Source organism: Mustela erminea, chromosome 11 (assembly GCF_009829155.1).
Source record: "Mustela erminea isolate mMusErm1 chromosome 11, mMusErm1.Pri, whole genome shotgun sequence".
NCBI classification, from domain to species: Eukaryota; Metazoa; Chordata; class Mammalia; order Carnivora; family Mustelidae; genus Mustela; species Mustela erminea.
The window spans coordinates 89,236,762-89,254,935 of NC_045624.1; the positions used below are offsets into that span (position 1 = coordinate 89,236,762).

General features: G+C 41.7%; 1 protein-coding gene across 2 annotated transcripts in view; it reads left to right on the forward strand.

The window, feature by feature from the left end:
• The first annotated feature begins 1,291 nt into the window (after positions 1 to 1,291).
• Positions 1,292 to 18,174, forward strand: part of HBP1 (HMG-box transcription factor 1) — a 29,389-nt gene continuing 12,506 nt past the window's right edge. The window contains exons 1-7 of one of the 2 annotated variants that reach the window (XM_032304092.1): positions 1,292 to 1,397; positions 9,092 to 9,275; positions 11,284 to 11,512; positions 14,825 to 14,963; positions 15,302 to 15,413; positions 15,504 to 15,616; positions 17,869 to 18,025. In XM_032304092.1, the coding sequence (XP_032159983.1) occupies positions 1,383 to 1,397; positions 9,092 to 9,275; positions 11,284 to 11,512; positions 14,825 to 14,963; positions 15,302 to 15,413; positions 15,504 to 15,616; positions 17,869 to 18,025 (949 nt within the window). In that variant the 5' untranslated portion in view covers positions 1,292 to 1,382. The other variant, XM_032304093.1, reaches the window with a different exon arrangement.

Consider the following 18,174-nt stretch of genomic DNA (forward strand, 5'->3'; position numbering starts at 1 on the left):
AACAGTGATCTAAAGATACAAAACGTAAAGCATAGCTTAATGATTAAACGTTAAAGGTTCAAAGGAAAAAAAGCTTAATAATGCCTTTGTAATGTGAATGGTAAGAACATGAATTACAGACTCGGTGGACTGTGATGGACAGCCATGTTTAAAGTGAAGGTAACTATAAAGCCAAAGAAGCCACCCTCCTCTGGTGAGTCAGTTATTAGTAACTTAAGGAGGAGCTCCTAGTGGCAACGAAGTGCAAAGACACTCTTCTCTCATCAATGGGAAGTCGTCGGGGGTGGGGGTGGGGACACACTGGTTAACAAAAACTCACCAGAGACCCTTAGATAATGATTCACTAATTCAGTTTAAGTCACACACTGTACTGCTATTTACTTTAACCAACGAGCACGCTGGTCAATATGGAAAATACCGCTTTGATCGGCTTCAGTCTCTGTAAGTCAATAATAATCGTCCACCCGCTTCCAGCTTTGTAAATTCACCAGACCCCGAACTTTCCTGCGTTCATCCCCGAGCCTCCCAGTGACTGGCACGTCGCTGGCATTCAACACACCCTGCGTGAACTGATCGAAGAAGCCCTCTGAAGTTGCTGTCTGGGAAGTGCCAGGCAAGACTGAGGATAAAGGAATTCTAGTTCTTCCCACTGGAGCGCCACACCACCTTTATTACCCCATAATGCCCGGGGCTGTGATTTGTGGGTGACTGGGTCCCTCGCGAGGCTGCACAGCTTCCGCTTCTGCAGTCATCTCCTTCCCCTCGCACTAAAACAATACCTTGGCCTCCTGCCAAACTTCGAACAGCAAGCGACTCTGGCTGTTTATGGCCCGAAATGGGTGCTGCGAGAGACTGGGGCTCTCCGAGCGCTCAGAGAGGCCCAGAGGAAGAGAAGAGGCCAAAGCTTTAAAACACTCCCTTCCTCCGCCCCCTCCCTTTTGTCCCAGACACCAAAACAAACGAGCTGATACACGTGTCCCTATGACTCTTGTTTACTATCAAGACAGCGCTCTGCACGCACCTCTGGGATATGTAGTCCAACCGGTTTCTCTTGCCTACAGTTTCCCAGAACAGAGCAAGGCTGAGACTACGAACCCACAAGCCATTTCGGGGGCAAAGTTTGGCTTTGGTCCCCGGAGTCTCGGCAGCAATCCAATCCGAAGCGCTCACTCTTGTGATTGACAGACCACCTTCTCCAGTAAACACAACACAAAAGTCAATACAAGCCCGCCTCCCGAGACGGACGACGCGCTCACCCAATGGGAAAGGGGCAAGATCGAATGACACTTCCATAGGCCAATAAGAAGGCGAAAGAGCTGAGAGGAGGCTCAACCCCCGGGGGGTTGAGGGGAGGGGGAAGACGAAGCTTGAAAGACTTGGTAATGGCGACGGGTTTGGTAAGTAGGAAAGTTTCGGTTGAGGAGTAAGAGCAGCGGCGGGAGCAGTAAGGCGCGCCGGAGAGACCGGCCTCAGTCGGAGAGAGGGTACAGCAGTCGCTGGTGGTGTTGTCGCGTCCAGGGCGGCCCGCGTCGCGGCTGCCCGCACTCCGTGGCGGGTTTGTTGTCTTTCAGTTCGGGAAGGGGTGGGGGTGGGGAAGGGAGGGGCAGGATCCCGAGGGGACCGGGCGGCCGGGCGAGCTCGGGTCCGCGCTCCTCTTCCGCCAAAGGCTGCCCTCACAGTGGGAGCAGTTAACCGTCCGATAACTGCCGGTGGCGAACCCGCCGGACCGGCGCCTCCCGCGAGTTCACCTAGGCTTCGCGGCGGCCGGGCCCGAGGGGGTCTCGGGGGCGGGGGCTGGGAGGAGTCGGCGAGGTCGGCCCTCCGGGCCGGGTTGCGCGGTGGGTGGCGGGGCCGGGTGCGGAGATGGGGCGGGCCTGGGCGGGGGGAAGGGGCCGACGCGGCGCCGGGGCTGCCCAGGAAAGTTTGACTTCAACTTCGCGTGTGTGGGCGGAGGGTCGGAGGTTAGCCTCGGGTGGGCTGTCGGCCGGGGTTGGGGGACCCCAGTGAGGCGCCGCCTCCTCTGGGAGCCGAGAGGGGCTGGGGCCGAGCTGGGAAGCTCGCGGAGCTGCTGGGCCCCGGGGCTCATTGTTACGCATTTCGAATGAATGGGCTCCGAGGCGCCTGCGCGGTGCTGCTGAGCCGAGGGGAAAAACAAGCCTGGAGTCCAGGCTGCGGTCACATGATGGGGGGAGGGGAGGGGAAGGCGATGAATGGCGAAAGAGGGTGGGGGATGGACTTGGCTTGAACCGGGAGGCGCAGCCTCTGTGACCGAGAGCCCTAGCTTGGCAGGCGTTTCCAGTCTCCGCCTTCCAACCTATGCTGCTGCCGCAGGCAGATTAAAACAAAAAAGAATCCAGGCGAAGTCGACCGTGGGGGCCCGGTTTTTGTACCTTCCTTAAGCGCTGCACGGCGTCTGGGGGATTTCACTCGCGGCCGCGCGTGCTTCATTACCTAGAGTTCGTTCTTCAGCAGTCTTGAAGAATCGTTTTTAAAAGGAGTACTGACAACAGGGCTGTACTTCATCCAGTCTTCAGCTCAGGCTGCCGCTATAAGACGGGAGGAGGGTAATAGGGAGCTGTGTATACTAGGAAGTCCTACCAACAATTCCCGACCAAGTGCTGTAGATTTATTTCCCTCTAACCAGCGGTAACAGATGACTCCCAACCTTAGTTTTGAATTAAAGTTACTACCTTTTAAAAATTGAAATAATTTTGACATCTCTGAATATATGTTTAACTATAATGTATAATCTACATGGTGTCTTTTAAAAATTGAAATAATTTTGACATCTGTGAATACATGTTTAACTATAATGTATAATCTACATGGTGTCTTAAAAATTGAAATAATTTTGACATCTGTGAATACTTGTTTAACTATAATGTATAATCTACATTGTAATGTATTCCTAACATTTCGGTCTTTGCTCCCCCCCCCCCCCCCCCGCTTTTGTCTTTTGTTTTAGCTTGCTAACAAGGGTGTTAGGGTCCTCTGTTCAGTTCTCTTGATGAAGCTACACTAGTTTATCCCTCTTTACATGTGGAGGATCTGTTCCCAGTCCTGTGGATGCCTGAAACCAGGCATAGTATCGAACCCTTTGTATGCTATGTTTTTCTTATGATATTTAGAAATTAGATATTAATAATTAGTAATAAAATAGAACAATATCCTGTAATAAAAGTTGTGTGAATGTGGTCTTTCTCAGAATACCTTATTGTCCTGTACTCACCCTTGTGATTACGTCAGCTGATAAAATGCCTATGTGGTGAGATGAAGTGAGGTGAATGACCTAGGCATTGTAACTTAGTTTGGCTGCTGTTGACCTTCTGACTTTAGGTCAGCAGGAGAATTAACTGTTTCCAGACTGGGTTGACCTTGGGTAACTGAATCCACTGAGAGGGAAACCTTGGATAAGGGGCGACCACTATAATCTAAATATCTCAGTTTCTCATGTCAGAGATCTACACTTGATCTTAGCCAAAAGGCCGAGAAGCGATCTCTCATGTCAGAGATCTAAATTAATTGAGCATGACCTCTGTCACACACCCCCCCCCCAACAATTTGAGCTTGGTAAAAAAGTCCTTTGGGATTAGGGGAGGACATAAAGAAATCCTTTCCATGATATCCTTGAGGATGGAAAGCTAAGGATTTAGGGACCAATGGGCACTTGTAAATGGGAGTCTCGCCTCTCTTGTCTATGCCTTTTGGCTCTTTTCAAGAAGAAAATGGTCACATTCAGTTGTCAGAGTGCTATTTTCCTCATCCATAAGAGTGACTGCTCACAGAGCTGTTTTGAGGTTTTTATGGAATTAAAGGAAGTCAAATGCTCTGTACACAGGAGGTAGGCAGTTAGTAAAACCTAATTTCCTACTTGTCCATTCATGGAGATTTAGCTATTTCCGGTCCTCTCCACCTCTGTAAGATATGTTGGATATTTACAACAGTTTGCAAACAAAAGCAATACAAACTTCCCATGTCAACCCAATAAAAATTTGTAATGCTGGAGATGCCATTTCAAAGCATAGCTTGCTGGAGAATTTTACTCTTCCCTTTTGAGAAACCCTGGTGTAGTTGCAGAGTTAGCCACAGTACAAGGCAAGCTATGTCAAATCCTGTAATACCAAAGCTGTATGCAAAAGCATGAATGAACAATAGGGTTAGCTCTACCAGGAGATATTTGAAAGAGAAGCTTGTTTATGAAAATGAATGTCTAATTGGCGTAATGGGGGAGAATTTTTGAGTACGGACCCTTTTGGTATTTTTTTATTACCGTATCAGAGGTCTTGCTTCCCTCAAAGAGTTTGACAGAAAAGTCTGAGACAAAAAAATTTACATTCATTTAGGGATTTGAATTTTGTTTTCATTTATTTTACTGAATTCTCCCAATAGCCCATTGAGGTAAGTGCAGGTGCTATGAGGCTGAGGTTAAGTGGCCTGCCTCACATTCCATGGCGAGCCGGAGGCAACCTCCAGTCTTTAGACTTAGGTCTAGGCTCCCGTTTACTGTGCACTAGGTTTGCTGAAGCACTTTGGCATTATCTCAAGATCACAGTTTGATAGCCTTGAGCAGTGAGAGGAGCACACACATAGAGTTCAAATTCAACAAATACTTGGTGAGTATTTTGTTAGTAGGCAGTAGCTCTGTTTTGAAACTGAAATGTTTTTTCCCCAGCTTCTTATAAGAATATTGTGAGGGGATGTTGGTAGATCACCACCACAAGGGGCTGAAGAACCGACAGAAGTTGCGGAGACGTTAGTGTACTGTAAATGGTGAGCGGGGACAGTGCAAGACCCACTGACAGGGGAAGAGAAAATCTAGTTGGAAAATGGAGAAGGCCAAAAAGTTCTGCAGAGGAAAGGGGAGGATAAGAAGAGTTGCAACTCTGCTTTCGTGGATTCTGGAGGGCCTCTGTTTTGTACACTGAAGGGTGGCGCTGAGGAGATACATAGGTACAGTGTGACCTCTGAACTTCATAAGCAAGAGAAAATGAGAAAATGGTCAAGTTTAAGATTGTCACTGGCTGGCTTTTGCAGATCACATCTCGTGAAGCATAGTACAACAGATGTTCATAAGTAGTTGAGTCGCTAAGAAAGGTTAAATTGTGTTGTGTTTACTTAAGATGTTGGAATATTTTCCATGAAAAGACTTCAAACCTGCTGTCTAAACTGGGAATACTTGCTGTTCAAAGAACTCAGAATGACTAGTTCCTCTCATGTCTTGGGTATTGCTCAATAGGGAATCTGCATTGATACTACCAGTTTTCTTTTATAAGAACTCTTGCAAAGGAAGCTGGGAGCCAGTGGCTGGCGAATTGGAAATGAGAATACACTGTTTTTAGTGTATTTTCCCTTAAATATGAGTTATGGATGTTTCTGCATACTTATACCATGTTTCAGTATGATTTGTTTTATAGGCTCAAAGAAAATGTTTATAGTTCAGATCACGTCAGACCTCTGTTCAAAAATCTTCAGTGTTCCCCTTTGTCTGATAATTGCTAATAAAAATAGTAGCCACTCTGCATTGAGGGCTTGCTCTGTGTTAGGTACTACTGTAAGCTTTTTACATTTGTTAGATCACTGAGTCTTTCTTTACAACAACCTATGTAGGTGTTTTTTTATTTCCGTTTTACAAACAAGGCAAAAAGATTTTGAGTAGATTGTCCAGTACACATAGCTAATAAGTAGTAAATCTGATTATAAACTCAGCCTAATTTCAGAGCCCTTACTCTTGTGTACCAAAAACAAAGAAACCAGTTTTCGCAAACTAGGATTGAAGATGCTGGCGCAATCTACCTTTCCAGCCTTCATATCCATGACCACAAGACACACAAGGCCAGCTTCCCTTCTAGTAATACTGGATTCTATGTTGTTTTTATTTTATCCATTATTTTGCAGACTCTTCAGGTTTGCTCATGTGAGTTTCTGTCATTGGAAGGCTTTTCTTCCTTCCTTTTTACCCATTTGTGGCCAAGCCCTGCTGTGTAGAACCGTGATAATTTGCTTATATGTTTCCACTAAAGTGTAGATTCCTTGAGATTGAAGACAAATTGTTCATCATTGAGGTCCAACATTGCAGCTAGTTTAGTGTCTTGTATATAATGTGTATTAAATAAATGAATATGTATATTTAAATAAAAATGAATTTAGTAATCATTTTTAGCTCACTTGTTCTCACAGTGCACCTGGTATTCTTTTAAAATGAAATAAATAAAAAACAGCTCACAGGGTGGTACCCCAGACCAAAGAAATCATATTCTCTGGAGGGGGGGCCTAGGCATCATTTTGTTTGAACCACACATAATCCCGTGCTTGAGAATCACTGATCTAGCTAAAGTGTGCTTGATTTTTGCATTGTGAAGTGGAGGTTCAGAATAATGATTTGGCCAGTTCTGCTTGAGAAATCAGTTCGTGTTAGCACATCTCCTGTTGCTACCAGTTTTGCAGGAGATTACTTGTTATACTCCAGCAGATTTGCTATTAACCATATAGTAAGACTGTGATTAATTAGTAGATAATAAATTGTACTGAACTGAAAAAATGTCCATTTCTTGCAAACTCCTTGGACATCTTCTAGATGAACTGTTACTTGCCTGAAGTAATGGCATGACCGGTGACTTTTATTGAGATGTGTTGGATAACTTGTCATATTTCTGAGGGAGGAAATTGCTGAAGCTGAATAAACGAGCTCTCTGGTCTCCTGTCATTAACTGTTTTCAGTAACTGTTCTATTTAGGATATTAAGTACCCAGAGTACGTGGAAGGTTTCCCTGCGTCAGTCGAGGGATAAAACATTTTGTAAAGAAGTCATTTTACATTTCTTTTGACTCACTGTGTCTCAGTTCATCCTCACAACCCCTCTAGGAGGAAAGTAGAGCAACTGTTTCACAGATGAAGATAACTGAGTCAGTGAGAAGCTCAGTCACTTAGATCAGATATTTAGTAAGTGGTCAAGCTGGAATCAAAACTCATGACTCCTTACATCTGACCCAGTGCCCTTTTCACTACTTCATAGAACATCTTTGTCAGTATTGAGTAAGACTCTTAAAACAGTGGCTAGGATGTGGGTCATTTTTGAGGGGTGTAGGCAGAGAGAACCAGAAGTAGAATGTTAGAAATAAAGTAAGGCAACAGGCAGTATAGCTGCATGCATTGGGAACCATAAGATGTTTAATTGCCATTCACCAACTAATGTGTTTCCAGAGATCTGAAATAATCTGATATAAGCAGATATTTTTTTTTTTGAAAATTCATACATTTAGAAGAGTGAAAAATCTGGGGATAGTGTGTTCAGCAGTAGGAGAGATAAGGAAATTTTGGTATATTATGGAACGATGTAAAATCAGTCTGTAAAAAAAATTAGTGACATAGGAAAATGCTTATGAACTTACGCTAAGGAAAAAGATATCAATTATGTATAATACAAAGTGTGGAGGAAAATACATGATTGTAGGTGTCTGCATGAAAAAGAGATTGGATTGTAAAACAGTATACCAAAATGGTAACAGTATCTAAATCTGGTTGGTGGGATTAGAAGTCATCATTCCTGGGGTATCTGGGTGGCTCAGTCTGTTAAGCCTCTGACACTTGATTTTGGTTCAAGTCATGATCTCAGGATCCTGACATCAGCTCCCTATAGGGCTTCGCACTAGGGAGGGAATCTGCTTGAGATTCTTTCCCTCTGCTCCTTCCCCTCTCCCCACCCAGAGAAGCCTACTTTCTCTGTCTCTCTAAAATAAATAAATAAATCTCTTTTAAAAAAGTAATTCTTTCTTTATTAAAAAAGTTCTTTTTTTCCATTTTTCCCCCCACAATGATTATGTATTTTACAGTTAGGAAAACATATTTCATAATAAAAAGATCATGAAAAAGCCTTTGGAGAAAAAAATTTGTCAGTGTTGCCAGTGTTTGTTGGTGATTATGTCATGGCTTAGAAAGTTCTGGTATAAATACTGAGCAGTTAACATCTTCTCACTGCATTTTTGATCATCAGAGGCAAGAGTACTAGACTTCTAGTGACTTTAAAGTGCAGTATATTTTATTGTTTTATTTTGGGGTAAAACTATGTCATGTTAGTTTTCTTGTGTGTATTAGTACTTTTTTTTTTTTTTTTTAAATGAGCTTTGGAATAAAGCCTGAGAAATCACGAAATATTCCTGCTGCTGTCAGCCCAGTTAAATAACCAATTTGATCATTGTCCAAAGGCAGAGTGTAAATGGTATAAACACATTTTACTTTTCCAACAAAATTTAGTTGGTAGACTTTGCTAGAAATTATGTAGGTATAAAAATCTATGTTATTTTCTTCCTTGTGATAGCTTTATAGGCTTAAGATGAGTATAGATTTACTATTTGTTTAAATTTCCTATGATTATTACTCATTTTAGAAATAATAAGGACAGGTACCTTTTTATGATGGCTTGGTACCAAACTCATAAAGAAAACATGGCATTTTTTTTTTTTTTGAGAAGTGTACTATATGGCCATTTAAAAAAAACTCTTAATGTTATTTTAAGTATGTTAAACTTTACTTTCAGATAAGAGAACAAAATAACACAGTTGGTAAACAGAGAAATTGAAGTAGAATCTTTAAAAGTGAAAAAAATAGAATATTTCTTCAGTTTTTTAAAAAAATTAACTGAGGCAGGTTTGTTAATTTTCTTCTCCTTTTTTTTAGTTTGTTAATTTTCTTTGAAATTTGAAGATACAAGTTGAGAAAATGGTTTTCTTGGTCTATTTGGGTCTCAGAGTTTCTTAAAGAAATAAAAGTATATATAATAGTGCTATTATTCTATTAAAGAAAATACTGGGAGACTGACATGCTACCTACTGTACTAACGAGGCACCTTAAAGAAAAGAGTATTATAAATTTAAGATACGAATCCTTTTGGATTTGGGTATAATTTAGTGCTGACTACATGGTCAGAGTCTGGGAGTCAGGGAGTCTGCCTGCTTTAAAGGATTTGAGGGGGATACAGATGGTAATACATGATTAAGTTAAAGATGTAACATTATGAGTCTCTGACAGATTTGATACCTCTATAATCTCCAGGTCACACGACTTGACATTTTTTCTTTATTATTTTTATTTGAAGTCGGAGCACCATAACATGGTGTGGGAAGTGAAGACAAATCAGATGCCTAATGCAGTACAGAAACTCCTGCTGGTGATGGACAAGCGCGCTTCAGGCATGAACGACTCATTGGAATTGCTGCAGTGTAATGAAAACTTGCCCTCCTCGCCTGGATACAACTCTTGTGACGAGCACATGGAGCTTGGTAAACAAAATTAAAAGTTTTTTAGGAGTCTGAGATTCATATTCTATGTTTGGTCCACTTCTCCACCTACCTTAAACCGCTTCAAAGTATGTGAAGTTTTTGTACCTTAGGAGTTTTCAGCATTCCACTATTACTGCTTATAAGATATTACTTAAAACTAACATAACTTTGGGCTATTTATGGTCATCATCGAAACTCATTTACAAATTATCAAAGTAAGCCACTGTCCTGAGTAAAGGTCGGGCTGTTAAACACCTCCGGAAAATCCTGCGTGTGGCTCCTGTGATTTTTGAGACCTGTTGGTGAGCTCAGTACATTGTGCTCGGCCACCTTGTGGCTGGTTTGTGGCTGCGATGGACAGGTTACAGCGGACCCTTGAAACTGGAGGATCTGTCATTTATGGTCATCAGTGCCGCCAAGCTGCCCTTGGGATGTGTGGCCGGTAGAATTGTGTAGGTTTGCGCAGGTAGGACTTGGAATTGTACTGCTAGGAGGTTGGTATTGAAGAGTCAGCACCCATTGAGTGACCTGGGCTTGTGGCCCTGCTTTTCAGCTTGGCTCTGTCTGCATTTAATGCCCGGCTTGCTGAAATGTTTGCAAAACCCCGAGAGGCTGTGATCATCTTCCCTTTACCAGGGATAGGACAGAGGAGACTACGTGCTGCTGCACTCTTTGGGAATTTGGAGATACTACAGCTCTTGGGACATTTCCTGCTTGAATGCTGACGGGTTGCTGGGCCCTGTGAGTCACCGAGTGGTGGGTGCCATTAAGCACGGAGCGCCCATTTGTTCGGGTAGTTGCTTGTCCACCAGCCCACCAGTTTCAGGAGGAAATCAGGAAGTCGGTGCCAGTGGGTGACAAAAACTCAGCACCCCTCCTCATTGCTTGGGTTTAAAAGCAGTTAATTTCCCGAGCTCGAAAGACAAATGAACCCTTTCTATGCAGTAACTAAAGAAGTGCTGGTCCAAGAAGGTTGTCAGCAGTGGGGAAAGGGGGATAGCTAGGCCAGTGCGAGAGTTACAGGGCGGAGTTTGCGTAATGTGATGTTTTTCAGCTGCTCAGTGAAACGGGGGTGGCTTCTACTCCGTTTACTGAGTGGATATCCTGAATTAATACTTAATAAGTAAGACATTTCAGCTTCAATAGGCTGTTCTGAGATATCTGCCTTGAGTAAGAATTCTGTGTCTGTACTTTATAGTAACAGCTGATCAGGACTCCTAAGGCTAGAAGAATTTTCTGTTTTACATATTGAAGGGACGCAGTGGATCAGCAGTTTGTTGTAGGTGTGTTTCATGAAGTTTTTTTCAAGGCCTATAAGATGCTTTCTCTTCTCTCCTTTTCTTTTTTTTTAATACAGGTTTTTTAGAATTCAGTCTTCGCTGGCGTTCATAGCCATGGTGTGTACATGAGCCTTGGGAACACACCCTTAAGAAAACATAACCAGTAGTTATCATTGAGTTTAGAATTTCTCAAAAGAAATAATTCAGCATAGATTAAGTTGAATAAGTAGTACCTAAAACTTATAATATGACCTATTGATCTCATCTTTAAAAAATCTTTCTCATTATTGCAGTAATCTTCCGTAACAGGGTAATAAAGAACGGGAGTAAACCCATGTGTGTACATAAAATGCCTTTTTCCTCATTAACTTGTTAACCTAAAAACATCTCTGGTGGCCTGTGGACTAATGCCAGGTGAGCTATAAAAAAAAAAAGAGAAGTCAGAAGACACAGACTTTTTCTGGTCTGGGAAGAGGTATGGTAATTCAAGTTGATTAGTACATTTACATTTGTTTGGTCTGTTTTCTGTCAGGCTCTGTTGACCCTTGAATGTAGAAGTTGTCATTTTTTTAGATCAAAACTTCCTCATCCAAGAAAACATTTCAAATTTATACTTCCCACAAAATAAATTAGCTACATTTAAGGACTTCTCTTCCAGCTGTAATTTTTAACATTATTCCCTGTATTAGTAATTTTCTTTTTATAATTTTAAGTGTGTTTCTTTGCAGATGACCTCCCTGAACTTCAGGCTGTTCAGAGTGACCCTACCCAATCTGCCATATACCAGCTAAGTTCAGATGTTTCACATCAAGAATATCCAAGACCATCTTGGAACCAAAATACCTCAGACATATCAGAAAATACTTATGGTGAAAATGAGGTGGATTGGCTGACTGAATTAGCAAATATCGCCACCAGCCCTCAGAGCCCACTTATGCAGTGCTCGTTCTACAACAGGTGGGAACACTGACTATATTGTTACTGAAAATGTCTGTCATTACAGAGAACTATTTTTTTTCTAGCTTTAAAAGTAATAATACTATTAACCATCTAATGAATGGTTTACTGAAATTAGAATTTATAAGTCATTCGAATTAGGTTCTTTGTTCTGTAGTGATTACAGAGCTTTTTCACCTGGCATCATGATTTCATACTTTGAGAAGTAGATAAAAGGGACCAGAACCGCAGAGTCAGAAATATTTGTAAGTATATTAAAGTCATCCAAAAATAAACCAGACCAAGAAATACTTTTATTAGATACTTAGGCTTATAGAAATGAAAATTACACTATGTCTAAAAAACCATAGTTGTAATAAATGTTTTATTTTAAAGTCTTAGCAACCTTGAGTTTGGTTCCTTTTGGTCTAGGTTTATTCCACAGTGTATGTAACCTTACGTTACCTTACCTGTTCATGAAAACAATAATTGCTAATGTTAAATCTAGAACTTCATAGAAGTGGACTGCCATTGGTGAACACCACTATTTCATATACCCAGACCAAATTTTCTGCAAATGAGTTGTTTGTGCTATGAAATTATGGAAGCTTTGAACTAAAATTCGTAGAGAGACGTTAGTGGGTAATGTTTCATTAATTATCCCTAAAATTAGAAAATTATCTATGTGATGGGGCACCTGGGTGGCTCAGTTGGTTAAGCGACTGCCTTCAGTGCAGGTCACGATCCCGGAATCCCGGGATCAAGTCCTGCATTGGGCTCCCTTCTCCATGAGGATTCTTCTTCTCCCCTCTCATTCTCTCTCTCACACTCTATCAAATAAATAAATAAAATCTTAAAAAAAAAAGAAAGAAAGAAAGAAAGAAAATTATCTATGTGAAAATACCTAGATAAATATGATAGTTTGTAGGAGAGAGAAGTGGATTTGTACTTGAGTGGGTAGACAGACTAAATAGTCCATATGAGGGGATGTAGGAATAACTGAATTTTGGTAGTGCTTCTAACTTAATGTAATTCTTTGCTAAAAAATAAACTTTTCATGTGTGAAACCCTTGGTTTCTTGCAACCCATTAAATTATTTTGTTTTTCCTCTGTTCATTGGGATGTTGGTCTCCATTAGGACAAATTAAATTTAGTTAACTAAATTTCTCAGTTTAATTCCATGGGAAATGTCCAAGAAAAATAGTCAAAAAGCTAAGAATTTGTTTATAATGAAAAACAAACAAACCAACCCTGACTTTCCTATTGGACTTTCTTTTTCCTAGTTTAGTGATAACACTTTATTTATTTATTTATTTTTTAACAGCAAGCTTAAGAGAATTAACAGTGTAGCTCACGGAAAGTTGAGTAAACCCCTCAGAAGATAATCGATATAAATAAAAACATGAAGGAGTAGTTCCCCAAAGATAGAAACTTATTCTCTGCAGCATCTTCTGTGCTTTCCTTCCTTCTGGGGAACAAGACCAAGAGTCATGCTCTGCTGTTTGGCCTGCCTCCTCACACTGTCAACGGCTGTTCATGCAGCTTCTTACAGTGTGTTAAACAGTGTTAGTAAGCTTTGGATGTCTGAAGTCCGTAACTGTACAGTACCAAGGGGTTAAGGACAGGTCCCATTTACATTACCCCTGCATAGGTAGAGGGATGAAGAGACCAGTGGTGTTGGGTGTTTCAGACACATATGGCATGTTAATTTTTACAGAATGTTTAGGCCATACACATTTTAGAACATTGCCTTGTTACTTTTCCTTAAATGGTTCAACAGAAGAACTCATAAACCCCAGTTTCTTTTATTAGTCCTGAAGGCAGGGATATACTTAAGGACATTTAGCAGTCTGGCCATTCTCTAATATCATAAAGGTCTAAATGTTGGGGCGCTTGGGTGACTCAGTTAGTTAAGCAGCTGCCTTCGGGTTGGGTCATGATCCTGGGGTCCTGGGATCAAGTCCCGCATCGGGTTCCCTGCTCAGCGGGGAGCCTGCTTCTCCCTCTCCCTCTGCCTGCCAGTCTGCCTGCTTGTGCGCTCGCTCGCTCTCTCTCTGTTAAATAAATAAATAAAATCTTAAAATAAAAAACAGTATTTGTATTTTGAAATCCAGAACTGGAGAGTTTTTTTTTTTCTTTTAAGATTTGATTTTATTTGACAGCACAAGCAGGGGGAGCGGCAGGGAGAGGGAAAAGCAGGCTGAGCAGGGAGTCCAAAGTAGGACTTCATCCCAGGACCCAGGGATCATGCCTGGAGTTGAAAGCAGGTGCTTAACTTACTGAGCCACTCAGGCACCCCTAAGGGGTTTTTATTTAAGAAGGGACATGAACATGAAAGCATAGTTTTATAGACCCTTATCAAAAAGTAACTTCTGCAAAGGCGTAATGAAAAAGTGTTAGTGAGGATAAAATAAAAATCGTGGGGCTAACACAATTTCTCAGGGAGTAAGGGAACACCTGGAAAGTGAGATATCCCTCCCCCTTTAACCAGCTAAGAGGGTTAGTACAGACATGCACATACTTTGCTCTGTTACGGCCCAGATTCCTTCCTGTTTGGCACCTCCGAGAACTGTGCTGATGTAGGCCCTTCGGGGGTGGGTTGTTCTCCCAGAGCCTGCAGTCTTCCTCCCTGTTGCTCTCCGAACTCCTGAGCTGAGCACATGGTGCCGCTAACCCTGGCTGGGCAGGCTGCCGAATGCTCCCCCATTTCGGGAAGGGTTGGCCTTTTTCTAAGGTGGTCCTGGGGGAGAATAACTAGCCTTGTGAGTAGATGCTTTTCCGTATGTTTGTATCAGAAAACAAGAAATAGTGTCCATTACAAGAAGTTGCAAATAAGCTGCTTTCTGCTATAATAAGTTGAAACGTTTTAGCTTCAGGTAGTTCATTTCCTCTGCCCGGTGACAGGTGGTTGGTAGGTGGAGGGTTCCATGTTGGTCCCGTTCAGCTTAGATGCCCTGTTCATACTGACTGAGTCAAAATAGAGGAGAGAAATGGACAGGGAGCCCTGCACGTGAGCCTTCATGAGTGAGGGTATGCATGTTTGTGTGTAATTACTGATGTAAAAACGTCTGAATAAAGGAACAAATAATTTGGAATTTAAAAATAGATGGCTAAATTTGAAAAAAGAATGGTATTTAGCATGTGTGAAGAAGGCTTGGGTAAGAAGTTAAGGAATAGTGTTCTCCAAGTGAAATCTTGAAGTCTTTACTAGTATTTTCCATAAGTGTCTTATTATATGTGTAAGTTGGTATTAGGAATATGAAGTTCTTTTCATCAAAAAGATCTGTGTGTAAGGACCTCTGCTTTATGGTTAAAACCGCTTCCTTATTTTAGATCATCTCCTGTACACATCATAGCTACTAGCAAAAGTTTACATTCCTATGCACGCCCTCCACCCGTGTCCTCTTCTAAGAGCGAGCCAGCCTTCCCTCATCATCACTGGAAGGAGGAAACACCAGTCAGACACGAAAGGGTGAGTGTGCTCATGAGCATAAACTTACGAAGTTTGCACAACAGTTGAAATATGTTAACTTTCCTTTTCTCAGAAGTACTTAGGAAGCACGTACAGCTGGGAAATTGTCTCACTGTTCTAGCGATCGGGATTCCATTTTATTTTCGTTACCAGTGGGAACGTATGTTGATCCAAAACTTCCAAAAAGTTCAGTTTTCAAAGGCGTTTTTTTCCCCTAAGTTTACAGTTTAAGTTATCTATTCAGGAGGAGAGAGAGAGAGCCAGAAGCCTTGAGATAAAGACAGATATTAACAGAATATGTTACAAAATAAAAAAGTTTCTGATGTTTTTCTCCATAGGCAAATAGTGAGTCAGAATCTGGCATTTTCTGCATGTCCTCCCTCTCTGATGATGATGATTTGGGCTGGTGCAATTCCTGGCCTTCAACTGCTTGGCACTGTTTTCTGAAAGGTGAAAGAATGGTTGAATTTTTATAGCTGACTTGTATAGCATGCTAGGCACATACCTAATTTTTTTTTTTTTTTTTTACTTAAACTTCAGGCACACGACTGTGCTTTCATAAGGGAAGCAATAAGGAATGGCAGGATGTTGAAGATTTTGCTAGATCCGAAGGCTGTGATAATGAGGAGGATCTCCAAGTGGGCACTCACAAGGTGGATTTAAAATTCGTAAAACTTCCAAGTCTTTCAGAAGGCAACCAAGCTCAATACTAATCTATAGGAGCATTCTCTGTTTACTTTCGTGCCTAAGTGACATCTTACATTTTAGGAAGAGGTTTTGTGACTCTGTATTACGGCTCAGCCAGATGGAGCACCACAGTGACTTAAGGCTTACCTTTGTAATCATACTTTCTTAGATGGGAAAAAGATGTATTTCTTAGCTGTTTTTGTATGTTCTATGTTGGGGGAGACTAAACTGGCATTTAAAATAAAATGAACAAATGAACCAAGGCTTTTTCTTAGGTAAGGTACAAAGGAGTTAATTCCCAAATGGATAATTGAGAGTTGATTATATTAAGTTACTTTCTAAATGATCTGATAAAATACTGGCATTTTTTAAGTTGATAAGCAAAAGCTGTAGGTGGCAGGTGTCAGAAATGTCAGTTGGTATCTTTAAAATCTTAATTTTTGAAATCTCGAAATTCTCTATCTCCACTGTAGGCAGAGAAGTTGGGCATGTGAACTGTGCTTGTTTAAAAGTCCTGTTTTGATCCTGCTGTTACTTACTGTTGAGTCTAGAGAGAAATAGTCCCGACTCAGCTGCCTTCCGGTTTCCCTCTTGCTGCTCTTCACTTGTAATCAAGATTGTCTGGTCTGACTTCAGCCTCTGCCATTCTGCTCAAATTGTCTCAAAGGTTCCTAGCTTCATTCTGATTTCTAGTGAGACTTCTTGCTTTGTTTGGCATCTTTGCAACATTTGACTCAGTGAGTCGTCTTCTCTTGATTTGTGTAGCGTGGCAGGGATTCGGGTCCCTGCTGTCACCATCTCTGTGACTGGTGGCTTCTCCGCCCATGGTGCTGAGTGTGAAAGAAGGTTCTGCCCCTTGGCACTTCTTTACCATTTCCTGTGTGCCCATATGGTCAGCAGCAGCTCCTTGGTGGGCCTGTGGAAGGCGCTCTGTTGTTGGACATAGACCTGAGCTCTGGTTCTGATTCTTCAGCAGCTGTGTGTGATCAGTGTTGGGCGGACTATCAGGTCTGCTGCGTGTTGGCTTCCTGATCTGTAAAATGGGGCTGGATTCATTTGGATGTCTCGTAACCCTAAGAATGAGAAGATTCTGTAATTTTTTTTTTTTACAAATATATGGCTGTAGCCTTCCCCCGCATGTTGGACATCTGCATGTGGCTATCAATTAGTCCTTTATGCTTGACTTGTTAGTATAACGGAGACTGGACCCACCTTTTTCTTCCCCTTCTTGGCCTCCTTTCCCTCCCTTCTTCTAAACATACTGTTAACCTTCTTGATTGGTAGATTAAAAACCAAGAAGTTGACTGTTCTCTCCTCCATCCATAGTTAGCGGATCAGTTCTGTTTCCCTAAAGATGCTTTGCAGTTACCCTTCTCTCCTCCGTCACTTCTTCCTCCCGCTAGTGGAGGAACGGTTGTGTACTAAAGCTTGCCGGTGGCCTGTCGGTCTCCTTGGTTTCTCTGTGAATTTAAGGGTAGGGATCCTGTGTAGTTAATGTGTTTCCAGAACCTAGCACCTGGCTTGTGCCCACTGCTCAAATATTGGTTGAATTTAAATTTAGCCTGGTTCTACCACCGCAGCCCTTGTCGAATAAGACTAATGGGTTTCTTTCCTCTTGTCTTCAAAGAAATTGGATACCAGAGGTACCTTTTATTCTGCAGACTTTATCATCTTCTTAAAGTGGACCGTTGTTAGTAAAATACTTTCATTGACTTGCAGTACCCTCTTGAAGGAAGGTTTGGGCACTTCCCCAGTCCTTAAAACTCACCTGACTAACTGGCCTCTCCTTGGGCTTTTTTGCCTCTCTGAACTCGCCCGTATTTCTAGCAAATACTCAGCACTCTCCAGAGCAGTCACCAGTTTCAGCTGTTCCTGGCATTGAGGCACATTCTTCTACCTTTTGGGTTGCATTCCTTTAAATCCCAGTTCCAGTGGGAGCGGAAAGCTCTTCCTAGTCTCTCTTGGAGTTTATACCTCCCTTCATTAAAGTCCATTAGCATCGTTTACACTTCACTTAAAATGCTAATTCCAGTCTGCTTTACATGGTAGTGATTTATAGATGAGCCTTTCTTCATCACTGGGTGGAAAGCGAGGACCTACAGGCAGGGATCCTGTCTTGTTTATTGTGAACTTTTCTACAGAGTCTTACATGTAAGGAACTTCACTGTGTGTTGAATTAAAATTTGCCTGTTTGTTCACTCTATGCATGTATTTTCAGGGCTATGGTTCTGATGGTCTAAAGTTGTTATCACATGAAGAAAGTGTATCATTTGGCGAGTCTGTACTGAAGTTGACTTTTGATCCCGGTACAGTGGAAGATGGCTTACTTACTGTAGAGTGTAAGCTGGACCACCCTTTCTATGTTAAAAATAAAGGTAGGGCTTCAATTTGAATTTATAGTAACTTTTTAAAGAAAGCTTCTTAAATCTATAACTATGTCTTGTGTCACAATTCTTTGATGATTAAGAAAAAAACTTGAAGGGCGAACTTCTTTCAAACTTCAGAGAACTACCCTAGGAAGTGC